Source organism: Hemitrygon akajei, chromosome 1 (assembly GCF_048418815.1).
Source record: "Hemitrygon akajei chromosome 1, sHemAka1.3, whole genome shotgun sequence".
Taxonomy (NCBI): domain Eukaryota; kingdom Metazoa; phylum Chordata; class Chondrichthyes; order Myliobatiformes; family Dasyatidae; genus Hemitrygon; species Hemitrygon akajei.
In genome coordinates, this window is record NC_133124.1 from 62,075,136 (window position 1) to 62,098,948 (window position 23,813).

Below are 23,813 nucleotides of genomic sequence, written 5' to 3' on the forward strand. Positions count from 1 at the left end.
TGCACCAGTCCATTAGCCGCTGCACCTCCTCTCTGTAAGCTGACTCGTCGTTCTTGCTGATGAGACCCACCACGGTCGTGTCATCGGCGAACTTGATGATGTGATTCGAGCTGTGTGTTGCAGCACATTCGTGGGTCAGCAGAGTGAACAGCAGTGGACTGAGCACACAGCCCTGGGGGCCCCCCATGCTCAGTGTGATGGTGTTGGAGATGCTGCTCCCGATCCGGACTGACTGAGGTCTCGCAGTCAGGAAGTCTAGGATCCAGTTGCAGAGGGAGGTGTTCAGGCCCAGTAGGCTCAGCTTTCCAATCAGTTTCTGGGGGATGATTGTGTTGAATGCTGAACTGAAGTCTATGAACAGCATTCGAACGTACGTGTCTTTTTTGTCCAGGTGGGTTAGGGCCAGGTGGAGGGTGATGGCAATGGCGTCATCTGTTGAACGGTTGGGACAGTACGTGAACTGCAGGGGTTCCAGGGGGTCCTGTTGCTTAAATTAGCAGTTAAGTCCCAGAATGCTGAGGACATGATCTGAGGTGTCCCATACCCTGGCACCCAGGAGGCAGCATATCACCTGGGAATCTCATTCTCATCCACAGAATCTCCTGTCCGTTTTCCCAAGTAACGAAGTCCCTGTCACCGGATCTCAGCTCTTCTCCCTCTTCCATTCTGAGCCACAGAACCAAACTCAGTGTCAAAGACCTGACTGCTGTATCTTTCCTCATCCCCCCTGACAGTACCCAATGTGATATACCTGTTGTTGAGGGGGACGGCCACGGGGGTACTCTGCACTGGCTCCTTAATCCCTTTCCCCTTCCTGACTACCACCCAGTTTCTTGTTTCCTGCACCTTGGATGTAACTACCTCCCTAAATGTCCTGCCTATCACACTTCAGCCTCCTGAATGATCCAGTTTACTTATTTGTAAATCATACTTCAGACCTATTTCCATCGAAATTCCAAGTTAAAATGGCTACGAACCAAATTCAGAACTTGTAGTTATGCTGGCCAAGCTATTGTTACCATCCTGGTGATGTTTTTTGTCATCATGCATTTTGTCTTCTTTCTTATAAAAATGTCAATACAGAGAGAATTCTTTCAGTTTATACCAAGTTTTTGGTATTCTGTGCTTCTGATAACTGAAGGTTGTAATAATGGTATTAGCTAAAAATATTCTTTATAATGAGTCATTTGCATGAATGATTCTTGGTACTAATACAAAAAGGTTATCAAACCATCATTGTCTTCTCAAGTTCTAGTAAGATAATGTGTGAAATTACTGTATTATTAAAATCTACAGTGAAAGTCACTGAAACATGGATTGGTTGTGCCAAGTGAGATTTTTTTCCTGCACTGTAGATTTTATGTAAAATATCCATTATAGACATGCCCTATCAAATCTGAATTTTGTGTGACAGTTGTACAATAGATAAAATTAAAGTGTAATACAGGAAAATGACACTGCAGTCTGTCATGGCCCACGCTTTGAACTATGAAATATACAGTATGTCTCCCAAGTACTCATCAGACTACTAAGGCTTCACTTTAGTGGAAAGGTGTCAGGTACACATTTCTGTCTGGAAGGCTGTCGTCCCCAAAACTGGAAAGAGACCTATAAAAGCTGTTCTTTAAACATATATGGAACAGAGATTAGAATATTACTCCATGCAAAACTGATCATCAAAGATGTTTGAAGTCCTGTTGCAAAGTTGTGAAAGTACAAAGCAAATTTACTATCAAAGTACAGATATGTCATCAAATACAACCCTGAAATTTGTTTTCTTGCGGGCATACTCAGTAAATCCAAGAAACATAATAGAATCAATGAAAGACCACACCCAAAAGGGCAGACTAGCAACCAATATACAAGACAACAAACTGTGCAAATACTACAATACATAAATAAATAAGATAGATAAATAAGCAAGCAATAAATATAAAGAACATGAGATGAAGAGTCATTGAAAGTGAGTCATAGATTGTGGAAACAGTTCAGCCTATGGACTCACTTTCAAGGACTCTTCACCCACCTTAGCAAGAGGTTAATTTAACAGCAACTGTCAGGGAAGGAAAATATGTGGCTAGGTTTTCTGTAGGGAGCCTGGACCAGAATTTGGTATTGATATGAGGCTTTAAGATTACCAGGTGAAGAGGCTATCAATAGTTGTGTAAGACTGACCGCAGAGACCAATAGATATTGCTCTGGATCCTCCTAGTTTAGAGGCAACAGCATATGATATGTTTACCTGCCTATGCAGAAATATGAGGGGTGATTGATAAGTTTGTGGCCTAAGGTAGGAGTCAATTTTAGAAAACCTAGCATATTTATTTTTCAACATATTTCCTTCCTACATGTACACACTTAGTCCAGCGGTCATGGAGCATACAGATCCCTTCTTTGTAGAAGTGGTTCACAGCAGGGGTGATTGATAAGTTCATGGCCTAATGTAAAAGGAGATGAGTTATACAGCTCATGTTACATACACGTGCAGTTCAACTCTGTGAGTGAAAATGCAGAAAGTTTGAAGTTAATAATTCATCTCCTTCTACCTGAGGCCACAAACTTATCAATCACCCCTGCAGTGGACCACTTCTGGAGGTCCAAGATCCCGACTTTTACAAAGAAGGGATCCGTATGCTCCTCGACCGCTGGACTAAGTGTGTAAATGTAGGAAAAATAAATGTGCTAGGATTTCTAAAATTGACTCCTTCTGCCTTAGGCCACAAACTTATCAATCACTCCTCGCATACTATCAATGAGGCATAATATGGCTGTGGCCATTTAGTACAGTAATTTTAGTGTCCCAAGGCTCTGATAAAGATGCTAACCTTGTCACATTAATATTGAAGGAGACCAGTATTTGCATTTTGCATTCTAAATGTGAATGTTTGATTACATTTCAGGATGTTTGACTACCATGGCCGTGTCCCTCCACCTCCTCGTGCTGTCATACCAATCAAGCGTCCGCGTATCACAATACCCGTCACACGCAGAGGCAAAGGTGGTTTCCCCATGAAAGGAGGTCCACGATCTACAATCACAGGGACAGCTTCTACAGGACCAAAGTGTAAGGCACTGACATAGATAAAGTCCTCAGCTAATTTAAATTTTTTGTCAAGTCTTTAATTACAGCATGCATAAGTATTCATTCATATTAGTAACAAATTTCACCTCTCCCTCTTGGTTCGTGAAATAATTTATGTGACAACTTTAAGGCGCAAAGTTTATAGTTAGCATATTATTTGTGAGTGGATGTTAAAATGGTATGTGATAGAGCTTTTGTTCTCAGAACAAAAGGAGGTAATTTGGCTCATGGAGTACATGCAACTCCCATTTGAGTAATCCTATCTGTTGCACTCATTTTTCTCTCTAACCCTGCAATTTATTCTCACTCATGCAATGCCCATTAGCTCCCATTTGATTCTTTTTACCATATCTTAATGGATATTTAAGGATGTGCGCTTAGCCAATAGCTCTACTCTCTACACCCATGAGCCTGCGGCTAGGCACAGCTTAAATGCCATCTAGGATTTCACTGATGACACAGATGGTTGACAGTCTCAGATGGTGATGAAGAGGCATACAGGAGTGAGATAGATCAACTGATTGAATGGTGCAAGAACCTTGCACTTAATGTCAGTAAGACCATGGAATTGATTGTGGACTTTGGGAGCACACACAAAAATTCTCATCGAGAGTCAGCAGTAGAAAGGGTGAGCAGTTTCAAGTTCCTGAGTATCAACATCTCTGAAGATCTACCCTGGGTCCAACATATTGATACAATTATGAAGGAAGCACACCAACAACTACATTTCACAGGAGTTTGAGGAGATTTGATGTGTCACCCAAGGCTGGCAAATTTCTACAGTCAATATTCTGACTGGTTGCATCAACATCTGGTACGGAGAAACCAATGCACAGGATCGGACAAAGTTAAGGAGGGTTCAAAACTCAGCCAGCTCCATTATAGACATCATTGAGAACATTTTAAAAAGGTGATGCCTCAAGAAAGAAGCAACCATCATGAAGGCCCCTTATGGCATGCTCTCTTCTCATTACTACCATCAGAGAGGAGGTACACAGAAACAACATCTTAGTAACAGGTTCTTCCTCTCTGACATCAGAACTCATGAACGCTACCTCACTATTCAGCTCAACTGGTGCTCTACTTATTTATCTTCATTGCAATTTGTGGTAATTGTATGTACTACACTGTTCTGCTGCTACAATACTACAAATTTCATGACCTGTGTCAGTGATAATAATCCTGATTCTGATTTAAAATAGCCAATTAACATTATAAACTGGGTCACCATGCTGACTGAAGATGTTATTGGGGGATCTCCCGGTGGCCACCCATTTCAGTTCTACTTCCCATTCCCATTGTCAAACCTCTACTACCACAGTGAGGCCAAACTCAGGTTGGAGAAACAACACCTTATATTCTGTCTGGGTAGCCTCCAGCCTGACAGCATGAACTTCGATTTCTCAAATTTCTGGTATTTGCTGCCCTCTTCACTGTTCTCCCATTGCCATTTCCCTCTCTCACCTTATCTCCTTGCCTGCTCATCAGCTCCCTCTGGTGCTCCTCCTCCTTCCCTTTCTTCCAAGGTCTTCTACCCTCTCCTATCAGATTCCCTCTTCTCCAATCCTTTATCTCTTTCACCAATCTACTTGACAGCTCTTACCCCTCCCGCTCTCCCGGTTGCACCTACCAACGACCACCTTGTATTTATTCCTCCCGTCCCCCTTCTTACTCAGACTTCTCATCTTTTTTTTTCCAGTCCTGATGAAGGGTCTCAGCCCAAAATGTCAACTGTTTACTCTTTTTCCACAGATGCTGCCTGACCTGCTGAGTTCCTCCAGCATTTTGTCTGGGTTGCTTGAATTTCCAGCATCTGCAGATTTTCTTGTGTTTGTTTCATTACTAATGAAGTAATTAATACCATTGGTTGAGTTGGTGGACAGGTAACTGAGCAGGCAATCCAGAGTATAAGAAAATAAAATGCTGAAAAGAATCAGCAGGTCAGGGAGCATCTATGGAAAGGGAAACAATTTGCATTTCATTTTAAATTCCCTTATGTTAACTGGACCAACCATTTTGTAAAATACTGTGAAAGGTGTCCAAGAAAGCTTCCTTCATCAATATATACTGTAGATGGACCTACCAGAATCAGAATTAGATCCTGAAAGACTTCCACCTGGGAAATAAGTGGCAGAAGTGTCCATCGATGAACACTTTTGGTCCAGTGACCATTATTCTATTAGATTTTAAATAGTTATAGAGAAGGATACAACCAGTTCTCTGCTTAAGGTCCTTAAATGGGACAAAGAAAATTTTGGAGCTATTAGTTGTGACCTTGCGGAGGTTGATCAAAGTGAGATTGTTTGCCGGGAAAAGGGTATCAGCTTAATGGAAGGTTTTTAAACAAATAATGTCAAGAGTTCAGGACTGGCACGTTCCTGTTAGGATGAAGGTCAAGGCTGAGATGTTTTGTAAATCCTGCTGAGAGTTATTGAGATTCTGGTTAAGAGAATGAGGTGTTTGTTACTCAAAATTTCCACCATACGCAGATTCTCTTGGGTTCATGAGAGATATCAACATGATTCTATCTTACAATCCCTCTAGAATGTCCTTACAATCCATTCAGTTCAAAAGGATCAAATGATAATTGATAAATGTTGGTATTTCCTGTAGTTCATGTTTCAGGATTTTGCAGATCATGAAAAATAAAATTTAAGGAAAGTTAAGGATCTAAGAGTAAAAGGAATTGGGGTAATAATAAGACCATAAGATATAGGAGCATAAGTAGGCCACTCAACCCATTGAGTCTGCTCCACCATTCAATCATGGGCTGATCCAGTTCTTCAGGTAATCCCCACTCCCCTGCCTTCTTCCCATATCCTTTGGGTGCATTTAAGGCAGAGATAGATAGGTTCTTGATTAGCCAGGGCATCAAGTGGCCAGTGGCCTTCACAGCCACTCATATCAATGAATTCCACAAATTTACCACCCTCTGACTAAAGTAATTTCTCCACATCTCTTCTAAATGGACATCTTTCAATCCTGAAGAAATGCCCTCTTGTCCTTGACTCCCCTACCATGGGAAATAACTTTGTCATATCTAATCTGTTCAAGCCTTTTAACATTTGGAATGTTTCTATGAGATCCCCCGCCCCACCCCCATTCTCCTGAACTCCAGGGAATACAGTCCAAGAGCTGCCAGAGGTTCCTCATGCAGTAACCCTTTCATTCCTGGACTCATATCTTCTCTGAACCCTCTCCAATGTCAGTATATCCTTTCTAAAATAAGGAGCCCAAAACTGCAAACAATACTCCAAGTGTGGTCTCACGAGTGCCTAATAAAGCCTCAACATCACATCCCTGCTCTTATATTCTATATCTCTAGAAATGAACGCTAACATTGCATTCACCTTCTTCACCGCCAACTCAACCTGGAGGTTAAACTTTAGTGTATCTTGCGCAAGAACTCCCAAGTCCCTTTGCATCTCCCAATTTTGAAGTCTCTCCCCATCTAAGTTATAGTCTGCCCATTTATTTCTTCCAACAAGTGCATGAACATACATTTTCCAACATTGTATTTCATTTGCCACTTCTTTGCCCATTCCCCTAAACCAGGGGTGTCAAACTCATTTTAGGTCACGGACCGGATTGAGCAAAATGCAGCTTCATGCGGGCCGGATCAGTCGGACGCGTGCGAACGCAGCTTTCGTTGCCTCCGTTTTTTCAGGCTGCTCTCATGTGTCTCAGTCTCTGCTATAACTACAAAGTGTTTCACTTTACAAATTCCGTTTCTTATGAAGAAGACTGCCGAATAAACACTAAAAACCCTGAAAACCTGGTACCTGAATAAACTCAGCATTAGCCATATCATACACCATAGGCGCTTCGATTACTGGGGCCAGCTTTAATAGTAATTAGATATTATCTCGCGGGCCAAAGATAATTCCACCGCGGGCCCGATTTGGCCCGCAGGCCTTGAGTTTGACATATATGCCCTAAACTATCTAATTCTCTGTTTCCTCAACACTACCCACTAGTCCACCAATCTTTGTATCTGTGGTAAACTATGTATACCTGTCTGGACATGCCCCTCTGCTGACTGCTCCTGTGGCTCCTCCCACAGACCCCTGTATAAAGGCGATTGGAGGCACTGCTCCTCCCTCAGTCTCCGAGATGTCCCTTTTGCTGCTAATAAAAGCCTATCGTTCACCTCCCGTCTCCGAGAGTTATTGATGGTGCATCAGTATCATCAGCAAATTTAGCCACAAATCCATTAATCCCATAGTCCAAATCATTGACATACATCATAAAAAGTGGGGTCCCAACATTGACCCCTGTGGGACTCCACTGGTAACTGGCAGCCAGCCAGAATAGGATCCCTTTATTCCCACTCTCTGTTTTATGCCGATCAGCCAATGCTCCACCCATGCTAGTAAATCCCATCTAATTCCAAGGGTTCTTATCTTGCTAAGCAGCTTCATGTGCGGCACCTTGTCAAAGGCCTTCCGAAAATCCAAATACACCACATCTACTGCATCTCCTTTCTCTACCCTGCTTGTAATTTCCTCAAAGAATTGCAGTAGGTTAGTCAGGCAAGATTTTCCTTTCAGAAAACCATTCTGGCTTTGGCCTATCTTGTCATGCGCCTCCAGGTACTCCATAATCTTATCCCTAACAATTGATTCCAACTACTTCCCAACCACTGACGTCAGGCTAACAGGTCTATAGTTTCCTTTCTGATGCCTCCTACCCTTCTTAAATAGCAGAGTAACATTTGCAATTTTCCAGTCATCCGGTATAATGCCAGAATCTATTGATTCTTGAAATATCATTTTTAATGCCTCTGCAATCTCTCCAGCTACCTTATTCAGAACCCAAGGCTGCATTTCATCAGGTCCAGGAGACTTATCCATCCTCAGACCATTAAGCTTCCTGAGCACCTTCTCAGTCGTAATTTTCACTGCACATACTTCTCTTCCCTGACACTCTTCAATGTCTGATATCTGCAGATGTCTTCCTCTGTGAAGACTGATGCAAAATACGCATTCAGTTCCTCTGCCATCTCTGCACTTCTCATTACAGGCAGTCCCCAGGTTACGTACGAGTTCTGTTCCTGAGTCCGTCTTTAAGTCGGATTTGTACGTAAGTCGGAACAAGTATATCCAGTATTATTTAGCGTCACTTAGTCAAACATTTGTCTTAGTATATAGCATACATTTTACCTTTCTATGTATATAAAACATAAAAAACATATGTATTCCAATAATTAAACCACTGCATTGCTTAGTAATAATTGTAGCTTTTATCGGAGCAGGGCCTTTCACATGCTCCATTATTCTCACTTTATCCGTTATCCTTTAAAATTGTTCCGATCGTTGACCGACTATAGCCTAACGCTTTTCCAATGACCGATGGTGTTTCACCTCTTTCCAAGCGCTTTATTATTTCCACTTTATTTTCAATCGCGATCACTTCCCGTCAATGGAACAGAAACACCGCGGGCAGTGGGTCCCGAGCCCCACCGGGTCCTAAGGACCACCGCACTGAATTCCCCGGGTCCTAAAGTGCACCGCACTGAGACAAGTTATATGGGACAATTGGGGGCTGGGCTGGGTTTGGGTATTTGATCCTCCACAATATTCCGTGTGGGAATTTAAACTGGAGGTGGCAGTGTTATTTTTTTACGAGGTCATGTTGTGAGCTCGACATCAACCTAGCACGGATGGTACGGGAGTCACTGGATCGACATCAACCCAGCACAGGAGCGGTCTGTCACTAAATCGAACTCGGGAACCAATGTTCTCCAGCCTGGCGCTGATCTCATTGCACCACCAGCCGACCAGAATGGGGGGGGGGGGGGCAGTGTCAGGGTGAATCTTACTGAGAAACATTTAAGCCAAATACAAAGTTAAACACGCAACACAGTGTCAACAGCAACAACTTAAAATGGTGGACAGCGTTCTCCTTCCTCGGTTCATAAGTACGAGTTGTCCGTAAGTCGGACGTTCGTAACTCGGGGACTACCTGTGCAATATCTCCAGCGTCATTTTCTATTGATCCTATATCTACCCTCAGCTCTCTTTTACTAATTTATATACTTTAAAAGCTTTTAGTATCTTCTTTGATATTAGCTGCCAGCTTCCCTTGATAATTCATCTTTTCCTTCATAATGACCTTCTTAATTTCCTTCTGCAAGTTTTTAAAAGCTTCCCAATCCTCTATCTTCCCACTAGCTTTGGCTTCCTTGTATGCCCTCAATTTTGCCTTTACTTTGGCTCTGACTTCACTTGTCAGCCACTGTAGTGTCCTTCTTACGTTCAAAAATTTCTGCTGATTTGGAATATATCTGTCTTGTTTCTCTCATTTTTTGCAGAAACTCCAGCCATTGCTGCTCTGCTGTCCTTCCTGCTAGTGTCCCTTTCCAGTCAACCTTGGCCAGTTCCCCTCTCATGCCATTGTAATTTCCTTTATTCCACTGAAATACCAACACATTGGAATTTAATTTCTCCTGAAATTTCAACGTGAACTCGTTCATATTGTGATCACTGTTCCCTAGGGATTCCTTAACCCTAAGTTCACTTATCAGCTCCAGATCATTGCACAACATACAATCCAGCACAGCCAATCCCCTAGTGGGCTCAACAACAAGCTGTTCTATAAAGCCATCCCTCAGACATTCTACAAATCCTCTCTCTTGGTCATCTAATAATGACCAAATTAGAGCTGGAAAAAAAGAGAGCTTTAAAAGGTACCTTTGGATTTGATAGTGGGATTCTGTGCTGTAATTTTAAAACAAAACAATTCAATTGTACAATAAGCAGTTCATTTGTTGTAGCTGGCAAAATCAACATAATGAGAAGGCAATTTTGGAAGATGGACACTATATCATAATAATCTAACTGTACAAACCTGAAGCCACACGATCCCAATAATACAACAGAGGGGAAAAGCCTGAGGATGTAGTTAAAGTCACTATCTAAACGCGTCACCTTTACAATTTCTGTGTGGTACCAGCCATGATGCAGAATTATAATGATGAGGTTAGATATGGCACAGGAATTGTGCAACGAATAGCAGGGCACTGGGGATTGCAATGGAATAGAGGGATCTAAGTGTACAAGAACATAGTGCATTGAAAGCAGAATCACAGGTAGACAGGGTAGTGAAAAGAGTGTTTAGCCCACTGATTTTATCAGTCATGGCATTAAGTATCAGAATTGGGATATTATGTGGCAGTTGTATAAGTCACTGATGATGCCACATTCAGAGAACTGTGTACAATTTTGATCACCTTTTTTTATAGAAAAACTGGAAAGAGTGCAGAATAAACTTGTGAGGATGTTGTTGGTACTAGAGAGCCAGAATTGTAGGGAAAGATTGGCCAGGAAAGGTCTTTTCCCTTAGGTCATAAGAGAATGAGGTGTGACCTCCTAGAGGTTTAAAATTTATGGTATAGTAGATGAAAGCAGACTTTTCCCCAGGGTAAAGGTGTTCAAAAGTATTTTAACGGTGGGAAGGGTGGTGAACAGCTTCAAGTGCCTGGATGACAACATCTCAGAGAACCTATCATAAAGATGAAGAATGCACACGAGTGGATTTATTTCATTAGGAGTTTGAAAAGATTTGGTCGGTCACCAAAAATTCTTGCAAAATCCTACAGATGTGCTGTGGAGTGCATTCTAACTGGTTGCATTAATTGTCTGATATAGAGGTTCAAATTGCTGAATCAAGAGGTGCAGCTGAGCTTTGTAGGCCCAGCCAGCTTCATCAAGGGTATAAACCTGCCTGCCAGTGAGGACATCTTCAAGAGGCTATGCCTCAAGAAGGCAGAATCCATCATGAAGGACCCTCACTTTCTGGACAATTTCTTCCTCTCATCATTATCATTATGGATGAGGGACAAGAGCCTAAAGACCCACACTCAACATTTTAGGAACACCATCTTTAATTCTACCATCAACTTTAATAATGGTCAATGAGGAGAATCTTGTTATTTCTCTTTTGCACTGTATATTTATTTATTTTGTGACTTAATCTCAGTTGCTGTTTTATTAGGCGCCTCCTGTACCTAATAGAGTGGCCACTGAGTGTACATTTATGGTCTTCTACTGCTGTAGCTCATCCACTTGGTTCAATTTATTGTGAGTTCAATGATGTTCTTCTGCTGTTGTAAGGCATGGTTATAAGACCATAAGACTTAGGAAAAAAATAGGACATTCAGCCCATTGAATGTGTTCCGCGATTCCATCGTGGCTGATTTATTATCCCTCTCAAGCTCATTCTCCTACCTTCTCCCTGTAACCTTTGATGCTCTGACAAATCAAGAAACTATTAACCTCCACTTTAAATAGATTCAATGACTTGGCCTCCACAACTGCTCATGGCAATAGATTTCATTGATTCACAATCCTCATCTCTGTTCTAAAGGGACATCTTTCTAATCTGAGGCTGTGCCCTCTGGTTCTAGACTCACCTACTATAGGGAACATCTGCTTCACATCCACTCTATCTAGGCCCTTCAATATTTGACACATTTCAATAAGATCACCCTTTATTCTTCTCCAGCAAGTAGAGGCCCAGAGCCATCAAACTCTCCTCAATTTTGGTAGCAGCAAAATCGATCCAAGGTCAAAACAAAACAATTGCTGCCAGCCTGCGACGCCAGACAGTGTTGTTATACTTGCGTGACATGGTCAGAGCTCCAATGACTGCTCCACAGAGTCAAATTCTTTATTCTGATCCTTTATTAGCAATTAGCAAACATACAATTAAGCATTACTGAGCATTATCTCAGCAGTGAGTCTTTATGACCAGGTTCCCAGACAGATTGGGGATCGAAAAGCATAGTACTAATAATCATGCTGAGAACTTAGAAATGGAAATAAAGCAACCACAGAACTCATTTCCCTATCTATACTTGTAATAGAATTTGGGAGCGTTTGTTTCCAATATAGGCACATGAGCTAACTGAAACTGCTTTAATAGCACACTATTTTTTTTCAGTAGATATCAATGTAAGCACATGATCAAACCCTTGTGTCAACTAACAATAGAAGGTGCGGAGTTCCAAGCCCATGAAAAACCTGAGGTGTAGCACATACCAGGACTAAAGTCGGTTGCAAAGCAAGTCCATCAGAAAGCAAATATACCATTCACTATAGTACATGGGGTCAGAGATGGTGATGGCACCAAGCAGCACCATTGATCGCACAAGTGCCACACCTAGATTGGTCTACATAATCTAATTCCAGGACTGTTGTACTAATTGATTGTTAATCTCTACCTGAACAGGCCATTAGGCCTATCAAGTATGCTCCATCGTTCCACGACAGCTGATTATTTAGTTATTGAGATACAGCATGGAATAGGCTCTTCCAACACTTCAACCTGCACCACCCAGCATTCCCACAATTTAATCCTTGCCTAATCACAGGACAACGCACAAGGATCAATTAAGCTAATGACCAGTACATCTTTGGACTGTGAGAACAAATGGGAGCACTCGAAGGAAACACATGTGGTCACAGGGAAAATATAGAAACTCCTTACAGACGGTGGTGGGAAATGAACCTAGGTCTTTGGTACTCAATGTCAGCAAGACCAAGGAGCTGATTATTGATGTCAGGAAGAGGAAACCAGAGGCCCATGAACCAGTCTTCATCAGAGGATCAGAGGTGGAGAGGGTCAGCAACTTTAAATTCCTCATTGTTATTGTTTCAGAGGAGCAGTCCTGGGTCCAGTATGTAAGTGCCACTATAAAGAAAGCATAGCAGCACCTCGACTTCCTTAGAAGTTTGCAAAGATTCTACATGATATCTAAAGCTTTGACAAACATCTGTTGATGTATGGTTGAGTAGTTGCATCATAGTCTGGTATGGATACACCAATGCCCTTAAATGGAAAAGTCTACAAAAAGTAGTGGGTAAAGCCCAGTCTATCACAAGTAAAACTCTCCCCAGCATTGAGCACATCTACATGGAGCCCTGTCACAGGAAAGCAGCACCCATTATCAAGGACCTCCACCACCCAGTTCATGTTCTCTTCTAACTACTACCATCAGGAAGAAGGTTCAGGAGCCTGAGGACCCACACCACCAGGTTCAGAACAGTTATTATTTCTAAAATGTCAAGCTATTGAACTGGAGGTGATAACTTCACTCAACTTCACTTGCCCCATCATGGAACTGTTCTCACAATCTATGGACTCACTTTCAAGGACTTTTCATCTCAAGTTCTCCATATTAATTGTTCATTAATATTTTTATGTATTTGCACAGTTTGTTGCCTTTTCCTTATTGGTTGTTCATCCATTCTGTGGGGCACAGAGTTTCACTGATGCTATTGTGTATCTTGTATTTCCAGAGAATGCCCACAAAAAATGAATATCTGGGTTGTATATAGTGACATATATGTACTTTGATAAATAATTTTACTTTGAACTTTGATGTCTGCACTTCTAGAATAAACAGCTAACTGTCATGCTGCACTGGCCAGCTGTTCAGAAGTCACAATAAAGAGTTTCATTATTTCTCTCTGTATGCTTGTCATGTCAAATCATGAGCACCAAGAACAGAACCCTTTAAAGCATCAAATCCCCTAATACCTCATGTGTAGCCTAATGTCAACTTTCAGTGTTAAGACTCTGTGAAACATCTTTGGGCATCTTAAAAGTATCTTGTATTTATATACCACTTTTGCCATTATTGCTGTTGTGCTCTAGACTATCAAAATCATTGACATGAGTCAGTGCAGTGCCTCATTTTATGAGCTGTTGAGCTTGCAGGCTTTGTACTGTTTCTTTTATTGATTACCTGCTGGCAATTTGTAAATAACCGTTCAGCCTGATTTTCAGACTGACTCAGTTGTGCTGTTTATCTCAATCAAAACAACCCTATTCTATTTCATTCCAGTCTCCCTTCACTTTTGTTAATGTCAAATGTTTTCTACTTCAGATAAGTATAAATTTATGCATGACTGTGTGCTGCAGCAGTGAGATCTTCTTTTGAAAATCATCAACAATATCCTATTACTATGCGCAGTATATAACCCAGAATATTTCCACTGCTTTTACTCTTTATATTCCTTTTTCTAATGTCCTTGGAGTGCATCAGTTTTTATTTAAATTTTATCTCACTGTGTAAGAATGACCTAGATGTAGGAGAATAATTCTTCCTATCTTTTTGCAGTTAATTAACAGTCTTCTTCAAGACTGATCTGAATGCTTTCAAATACGATCAAAGGAAACAGAAGCTGGGTATTGTTGAATGCAGAATTTATTAATGTTTTCCTCATAAATAATACAAACCTACTAGTCCAGTCATCACCACTGACATTTCCATTTATTGTGTAGATTTATATAAGTAGTTCAAATGAAGGCCAGTTTTAATTTCCTTATTATATAATCATTACTTGACAACTTAAGTGACTATCATACTTTTATATTGAAATAAGCATCCTAATCTATTGCACAACTCAAGAAATAAACTGGATATCAGTTGCAAAAGAAAATTTAAAGATTGGGTTTAAGGGACAAAAAATATTTGGAAAAACTAGGTCTACTCAGCTAATGAAAAATTTTGATTATAAAAAGGTTTTTTGCTTTACAGCTCAAGATAAAAGAATATTGTGGTTGAAAGAGGAAATAATGGAGAAAAAGATAACCAATGAACTGAGTAGATCAGTAACAGAATGAAGTTTGTTTCTATGCACGTGAACAGGCAATGACTTACGATCGAACAATCTGCTGAAAGCTGTAAAGATCTTGAAATTGGGTTGAAGGGCCCAAGGAGCATGAAAATTCTAAGCTTGTAAGGGGATAAATCCAAGGAGAATGTTGACCTGAAGTTTACAGAGCATTTGAAATTAAACTTAAACCAAAATTACAGCAAGCACACTTTCAAGACAGAAGGGATAGTTGAGTTACTAACAGACTCACGGGAAAATTAACAACTGACCAAATAAGCTGGTTTGGAAAAATTTTTCAGCAGGTAATCAAGCAGATGGAAATGTTAATACATTCATATTTTGAGAGCAGGGAGATGAGAATAAAGCTGTTAGAGAGATTGCACTATGGTGGAATTGAAGAAATCAGCTAAAATGTCAGAAAGTAGATAGACAAAACCATACCAAAGGCATGGACATCAAGGTTAATGCAATCAGACAGACAGACAGACATACTTTATTGATCCCGAGGGAAACTGGGTTTCGTTACAGCCCCGCCAAACAAGAATAGTGAAGAAATATAGCAATAGAAAACCATAAATAATTAAATAATAATAAGTTAATCTTGCCAAGTGGAAATAAGTCCAGGACCAGCCTATTGGCTCAGGCTGTCTGACACTCCGAGAGAGGAGTTGTAAAGTTTGATGGCCACAGGCAGGAATGACTTCCTATAACGTTCAGTGTTACATCTTGGTGGAATGAGTCTCTGGCTGAATGTACTCCTGTGCCTAACCAGTACATTATGGAGTGGATGGGAGTCATTGTCCAAGATGGCATGCAACTTGGACAGCATCCTCTTTTCAGACACCACCGTCAGAGAGTCCAGTTCCACCCCCACAACATCAATGGCCTTACGAATGAGTTTGTTGATTCTGTTGGTGTCTACTACCCTCAGCCTACTGCCCCAGCACACAACAGCAAACATGATAGCACTGGTCACCACAGACTCGTAGAACATCCTCAGCATCGTCCAGCAGATGTTAAAGGACCTCAGTCTCCTCAGGAAATAGCTCTGACAGATGTTGTCACAACTTTGAAATCCAATATTCTTTACACTAGTCTCTTTCACAGCCCTGAATAAATTATGGATGCAAAGCCATTAAGTGGTGGTACAATGTAGTAACTCAAAAAAGAAGGAAATGGTAGAAACTAGACATTAATTAGAAAGGATGAATGCATCTTTTTCACACGTTTAGAGAGGGCATTGGTGATGCTCTTATAGCAAGAAGGAACAATCAGAAAAATTAGAGGTTAATTTTATTACAATTCATGGAGTTAATACAGAGGAGTGGGAGCTCAAAGAATTTGTAGGTTTTTAAGTTTGATGGGTAAACTGGATGAGAAATTGCTCATGGAGAAAGCTTGGAATGGCTGAGAATCACAGAGTCAGAAAAGTACAGCACAGAAATGGGCTCTTTGGCCCATCTAGTCTATTTAAACCATTTAGTCCATCTAGACCATTTAAACTGCCTTCTCCCATTGACCTGCACTGGGACCATTGCCCTCCATATCCCTACCATCCATGTACCTATCCAAACTACTCTTAAATGTTGAAATCTAGCTTGCATGCACTACTTGTGCTAGCAGCTTGATCCACACTCTCATGGCCCTCAGAGTGAAGAAGTTTCCCCTCATGTTCCCCTTAAACCTTTCACCTTAACCAATGAACTCTAATTGTAGTCATACCCAACCTCAGTGGAAAATCCCTGCTTGCATTTACCTAATCAAAACCCCTCACCTATTCAGTCTTTCCTTATAACTCAGGTCCTCCAGACCCAGCAACATCCTTGTCAATATTCTCTATATTCTTTCAACCATGTTTACATCTTTCCTGTAAATAGCTGAGTTTGGAAGAAAGATTAAAGAGGGAATCAAAACAAGAAGAAAAGGGAGACAAATTATTTCTGTAAATAGTGTTCACTTTGACATTGAAGAAATCCCATAGATCCTTGAATTTAGAGTAAAAGACATAGAAGTTTGAATATTAATAGATTAAAAAAGAGTGGTGAAGAGTAGGTCTTTTCCAATAATCTGGGGGTCTAGAAGTGATTTTGATCTGGAAATTCAATTAAAAGTAAAACTGTTATTTTAGGCTGTATCTTTCAGAATGCAGAATCATTCTAAAACTAAACCAGACCATTTCCAGCCTTTCATTGTTAAATTTGTTACAGAGATGAGTTGCCATGCAATTTTCACACCATCTCTACAACTGCCTCTTGCCACTGACAAAACATCATCAAACAAGACCCCGACTTACTTATCCTGTTGCTAAAAGCTTCATGCATTCCTTTGTTACCCAAGGATATTCCATGCATTCTAAGCTGCTTTCCCTTGTTCCACCCACTGAAAACTTGAGGTCATCCAAAGATCCACCATCAGGTCATTAAAAGCATTGCCTCTTTGCCCATTAGAGTTTGATGCCTTATATTGTTTATGCAGGGCTGTATTGGTTTAAGAAAGCTTTTATTCAGAATTTTCCACAACCTCCCACTTTAATATCACTGCAATCTCTTCAGTCCTGACAAACCTTCATTGCTACACTCCTCAAATCCTAATCATTTAACCACTCCACATTTACTGATTTCACTGTTTACTGATTGCCCAACTTTTACTGGCGTTGCCATTAGCAACTGTGCCTTCAGCAACTGAGGTCTCAAGCGCGGAAATTCCATGTGTTGGCTTTAGTGGAAGTGAGTATAAAGTACATACGCCACAAAACAGCATATGTGTTTGGAGATAAATCTGTATCTCAGAGTTCAACCTAGATTTAGTAGATAGTAACTAGGTCAGTCATACCCCAGTTATGTTAGAATTTATGAGTATTTGGTAGGTCAAATATGATGGCAGAATATATTATTAATGATAAGACACTTGGCAGTGTGGAGGATCAGAGGGATCTTGGGGTCCGATTCCATAGGACACTCAAAGCAGCTGTGCAGGTTGACTCTGTGGTTAAGAAGGCATACGGTATATTGGCCTTCATCAATCGTGGAACTGAATTTAGGAGCTGAGAAGTAATGTTGCAGCTATATAGGACCCTGGTCAGACCCCGCTTGGAGTACTGTGCTCAAGTTCTGGTCACCTCACTACAGGAATGAGGTGGAAGCCATAGAAAAGGTGCAGAGGAGATTTACAAGGATGTTGCCTGGATTGGGGAGCATGCCTTATGAGAATAGGTTGAGTGAACTTGGCCTTTTCTCCTTGGAGCAAAGGAAGATGATAGGTGACCTGATAGAGGCGTATAAGATGATGAGAGGCATTGATCGTGTGGATAGTCAGAGGCTTTTTCCCAGGGCTGAAATGGTTGCGACAAGAGGATACAGGTTTAAGGTGCTGGGGAGTAGGTACAGAGGAGATGTCAGGGGTAAGTTTTTTACTCAGAGTGCGTGGAATGGGCTGCCAGCAACGGTTGTGGAGGGGGATATGATAGGGTCTTTTAAGAGACTTCTAGATAGGTACATGGAGCTTAGAAAAATAGAGGGCTATGGGTAAGCCTAGTAATTTCTGAGTAAGGGACATGTTCAGCACAACTTTGTGGGCCGAAGGGCCTGTATTGTGCTGTAAGTTTTCTATGTTTCTATATAAATCTTTGCACTGGAAATGTTTGAATCAAGCAATCATCCAGGAGTTATTGAGGATGAAGTGCTTACTAGTTTATCAGACCTTTCATCTTAATATAGAAGTTGACATGAGCTGAAGGATAAATGACAATGCAAATCACCTCCCATCCCTCTGCTGGAATCATTACCAAGTCTAATGGACAAGCATTGCCGCTTACTTAATTGTTTCTATTTATCTCTCTCTTCAAGTTTTAAATTATAAGGTTTCATTTAAAGTGTCTGTAATTAAATGTAATCATATTTATCTCGTACATCTTTCAGAAGTCTTTAAATGTCTTCCATCAGAGACTCTTAAAAACGGTTCCAAAGGCCTTTGATAGCAGTGAGCAGTCAAAGGCCATCAGGACATTCTGGATGTATTTCAAAGCCTAGGCTTCAGGAGCCAACACCTGAGATTAGCTAGAAATATGGATGCCCCTCTGCTCTGTGAGACATCTGTCAAGTGTTACCTCCATTTCTAGAACAGGTGAGAGTGAGCAGGTGCACCTCGTGGGGGGCAAGTTTAGACAGGAGAAAGCACTGGAGTCAGGATGATATTTTATCCTCTGTCATTGGAATTAAGTAAGAGCAAAACATTAGAAAATAATGACAGAATTGTGCTATCTTATTACGGAAATTAAAAACATGGGTAGCAGGGGTGGATTGGTCTAATATCATCCATTAGATCCTGTTATAAAACCAAAAGACCATAAGATATAGAAGCAGAATTAGGTCATTTGGCCCATCGAGTCTGTTTCACCATTTCATCATGGCTGATCCAATATTCCTCTCAGTCCCGATTTCCTGCCTTCTCCCTATATCCTTTCATGCCCTGACTAATCAAGAATCTATCAACCTCTGCCTTTAATATACATAAATACCTGGCTCCATAGCTGCCTGTGGCAAAGAACTCCACTGATTCCACACTCTCTGGCTAAAGAAATTCCTCCTCATCTCTGTTCTGAAAGAATGCCCTCTATTCTGAGGCTGTGTCTTTTGGTCTTAGATTCTCCCACCGTAGGAAACAGCCTCAAGGCCTTTCACCATTCAATAGGTTTCAATGAGGTCACTCCTCATTCTTCTGAATTCTAGGCAATACAAGCCCAGAGCCATCAAACACTCTTCATATGACAAGCCATTCAATCTGAGAATCATTTTTGTGATCCTCCTTTAAACCCTCTTTAGTTTCAATGCATCTTCTCTAAGATAAGGGACACTAAACTGCTCACAATACTCCAAGTGAGGCCTCACCAGTGCTTTATAAAGTCTCAACATTACATCCTTGCTTTTATATTCAAGTCCTCTTGAAATGAATGCTAACATTTCATTTGCCTTCCTCACCACACTCAACCTACAAATTAACCTTTAGAAAAGCCTGCACAAGGACTCACAAGTCCTTTTGCATCACAGTTTTTTTGTATTTTCTCTCCACTTAGAAAATAGTCAACCTTTTTATTTCTCCTACCAAAGTGGATGGCCCTACAGTTCCCAAAACTCTATTCCATCTGCTATTTCTTCACCCATTGTCCTAATCTGTCTGTCCTTCTGTAGCCTGTCTACTTCCTGAAAACTACCTGTCCCCCCACCGATCTTCATATCAACTGCAAACTTTGCAAAAAGCCATCAATTCCATCATCCAAATCATCGACATATAACGTAAAATGTATCGGTCCCTACACAGATTTCTGTAGAACACCACTAATCACTGGCAGCCAACCAGAAAAAGTTCCCTTTATTCCCAATATTTGCCTCCTGCCAATCAGCCACTGGAGAATCTTTCCTGTAATACCATGGGCTCTTAGCTTGTTACCTTGTCAAAGGCCTTCTGCAAATCCAAGCACACAACATCAACCAATTTTCCTTTGTCTATTCTGCTTGTTATATCTTCAAAGATATCAACAGATATGTCAGGTGTTCCAGATTTGTTATGGTGTTAGAATCCATTGGATTACATCAGACTCGATCCAGCCCACTGCTTACATTTGCTCCCAAGCTTCCCTTCCTGTGACCACATATTTTCTCTAGGCCCTCTCGGACAATTGAGCTCCAGGCTTTTATTGTTTGAAATAGGACTCAAAGCAACTACCCCAGGCAGCACATCCTCAAGTCCTGCTTTTAGGCAGCTTGCTGCTGTCAGTCCTTGTATAAATGTTACATATCTTTGACAATACTGGAGATTATTTCAAGACCTATAGATAAGATAATAAACAAAAAGCAACTATTTACTTGCACTTCGCAATCATGTTTAGTCAGCCCTCCTTAAATAAATGGGACTATGATACAGTTACTTCTGTGCTCCACCTCTGGACTCGGCAATAAACCCTGTAGCAGAGCAATATATCAGTAGCACGTGCAAGTGGCCTCCACTGGTATCTGGCTTCTATGTGGCAATGCACAGACACAGAGATCAGAAATGACTGGAGCTGCAAAGAGAACATCACAAGTAGTTGTGTACAGACCTATTAGCAAAAGGTAACACTTTTACAAAAGGTATGACAAAAGGTAACTCATCCAGTCAAGATGGCGCCCATGTACAATGCTCCCTCGGTCGACATCTTCCAGACAGCAAACAAAAATATATCTTTTACTTCTTTTATGTCTGTATTTCATCTTAAATGTGTTAGAGCCTGCAATTTGCAGTTTGGAGATTGTTTGAGTGACCCAGCACTTTGCTGTCTCTGAGAAGATTCCAGAAAGCGAGCACATACTCAGACGGCCTTAATGCAAAGAAACTTCGAGACAGGACACAAGCCGATGTTCGACTCTATTTCATTATTTAAAGCATCGAGGAAAATTGAGACATCGAGGCGAATGCAGAAGGCGAGAGAGAGTTCAGCACCAGCTGCCTGCCTTCTGAGCGCTGCTGGAGAAGGAAGCTGTGAACAGCCTATCGCTGTGTGGCTCACTGTGGCAAGCGGGGTAGGTGCACTACCCCACAGTCTGCGCACGTTGTGTGTCCCTCTCTTTCAGTGACTGTCGGCGACATCATAGGATGGTATCATGGTTCCATGTTTATGGATTGGACCGTTGCATTTATGAACTGTGGAACTTTTCAGACTTGTGGGTCCTATATTCTGTGGTTTTGTATCGCCTTTCCCTTTTAGCATTTTGTTGTGCGAGAGGAGGATGTTTGAAGGTTGATGTCCCGTTCGCGTTCAGTTCGTCTTTTGTGTGGGGGTTGTTTTTGGGGGTCGATGTTCCTGTTCTGCTTTGTGCAAGGGAGGGTGGTTTTCGAGGTGGGTTGATGATCAGGATGCCATTCTTTTTTTTTAGGGGGGGTGGGTTTGATGTCCCTCTCCGAACAACTTTCATGTTCTTTCTTTGTTTCGTGGCTATCTGGAGAAGACAAATTTCAGAGTTGTATATGGATACATGCTTTGTTAATAAATGAACCTTCCAACCTTTGGTTACAATTCAAGCCCATTCTAGTCTATAAGCATATTAGTGGTTCTTTCTTTAATGTTACTCTCTCTGCTTCACAACCACATTCGAGCATCGTGTGGCTAGAAGGAAAGAAAGCTTTCTCTACATGTCTACTGATGTTTCATTATTAGTAATCAAACAATAGTAAACATTCAGTGTGGAGGAAATGAAAATTATCAGGTTACAACTCCTCATATATAGTAATGAGGTGCATCTATTACTGTGTTGGTGACCAAAAATGTTCACAGAAGATTTAATTTAGAAAGTAGATGGTAAATATATTTTAGCCTCAAGCATATAATCAGAACACAGTAGGTCTTAAATGTAAAACTTAATTGAAATTCATGAATTTTCCTAAGAATCGTTTCAACAAATTTTAATGAGGATGATGCTCTATTAATAGAGCAGTCTGAAATCAAAATGTGATCTCTTAAATTGAAGTGTAATGCAGTGAAGTATGAAGTTAGCAAGGCTGATGACACAAAGATTGGAAAGTAAAGAAAGAGCACATCAGGAGGCCACAGGATGATTCTGTTGGGGTAAATGAATGGGCATATCTGCCAAATGAAGAATAATGTGAGAAGATGTACAACTGTAAACTTTGGCAAGACACACAAAAAGAAGTATTAGATCTAAATGGTGAGAGTTTGCAGAGCTCTGAGAAGCACCAGGACATTCAGACCCTTTTCCATAATTTGCAAAACTGAGTGGGCAGGTAGAGCAAATAAATAGTGAGAGTTCATCTGTGATTGTAGCAAGTGGGCGCTTTGGGCTGAGTAGTTCATCTCCACAAAGGGTACCTCAGGGGCTTGTTTTCAGCCTGGCAGGAATTTTTCTGGGGGCAATGGATAATAGGAAGGGCAGAGTTTTAATGCCGAATCAGGGACATGAACCTGCTGCAATTTGCCTGTCGCCACAATAGGTCTACAGTTGATGCAATCTCAGTGGCTTTCCACTTGGTCTGAGTCACCTGGACAATAATAATATCTACGTCAGGCTGGTGTTTATTGATTCCAATTCAGCATTCAACATAATCATACCAGCAATTCTAATTAACAAGCAGCCTTCACTTATACCTGTGTCTAAGAAGAACGTGGTAATCTGCCTCAACGTCTTTGTCCAGTAGCACTTATATCTACAGTGATAAAGTGTTCTGCGAAGCTGGTGATGAAACATATCAACTCCTGCCTAAGAAGTGACTTTGATCCACTTTAATTTGCTTACCAGCACAACAAGTCCACAGCAGATCTCACTGGTCTTCACTCAACCCTGGATCAGCTGGACAACAAACGTGCATATATCAGAATGTTCTTTATTGGCTACAGTTCAGCATTCAATGCTATCATCCCATCAAAACTAATTAACAAAACTTCATGAGTTTGCCTCAATACCTCCTTCTGCAATTGGATGATTGATTTCCTCACTTGCAGACTCCAGTCAGTTCAAATTGACTACAACATCTCTTCCACAATCTCCATTAGCACAGGTGGACCAGAAGATTGTATGCTTAGTCCTCAGCTCCCTTTACACTTATGACTGTGTGGCTAAGCACAGTTCCAAAGCCATTTTCAGGCCGGCTGATAATACCACTGTCATTGGCCGAATCAAAGGTGGTGACAAATCAGCGTATAGGAGGGAGATTGAAAGTCTGGCTCAGTGGTGCCACAACAACAACCTCTTACTCAAAGTCAACAAGACCAAGGAGCTTCAAGAGGAGGAAACCAGAGGTCCATGAGACAATCCTCATTGGATGATCAGAAATGGAAAGGGTCAACAACTTTAAATTCCTTGGTGTTATAATTTCTGTACTTCCTTAGGAGTTTGCGAAGATTCGGCATGACATCTAAAACTTTGACAAACTTCTATTGATGTGTGATGGAAAGGCTGCACCTAAGCCCTTGAATGGAAAATCCCACAAAAAGTAATGGATACGGTTCAGTCTATCATGGATAAAGCCCTTCCCACCATTGAGCACATCTACGCAGAACATTGTCGCAGGAAAGCAGCATCCATCATTGGTGACCCCCACCACATAGGTCATGTTCTCTT

At 41.1% G+C, this 23,813-nt stretch overlaps 1 protein-coding gene across 8 annotated transcripts in view; it reads left to right on the forward strand.

The window, feature by feature from the left end:
• LOC140726975 (RNA-binding Raly-like protein) overlaps positions 1-23,813 on the forward strand; it is a 946,129-nt gene that overhangs the window by 870,899 nt on the left and 51,417 nt on the right. For all 8 annotated transcript variants that reach the window (XM_073044065.1, XM_073044075.1, XM_073044047.1 and 5 more), the window contains one exon: positions 2,901-3,064. In XM_073044065.1, the coding sequence (XP_072900166.1) occupies positions 2,901-3,064 (164 nt within the window). The remainder of the gene's footprint in view (positions 1-2,900; positions 3,065-23,813) is intronic.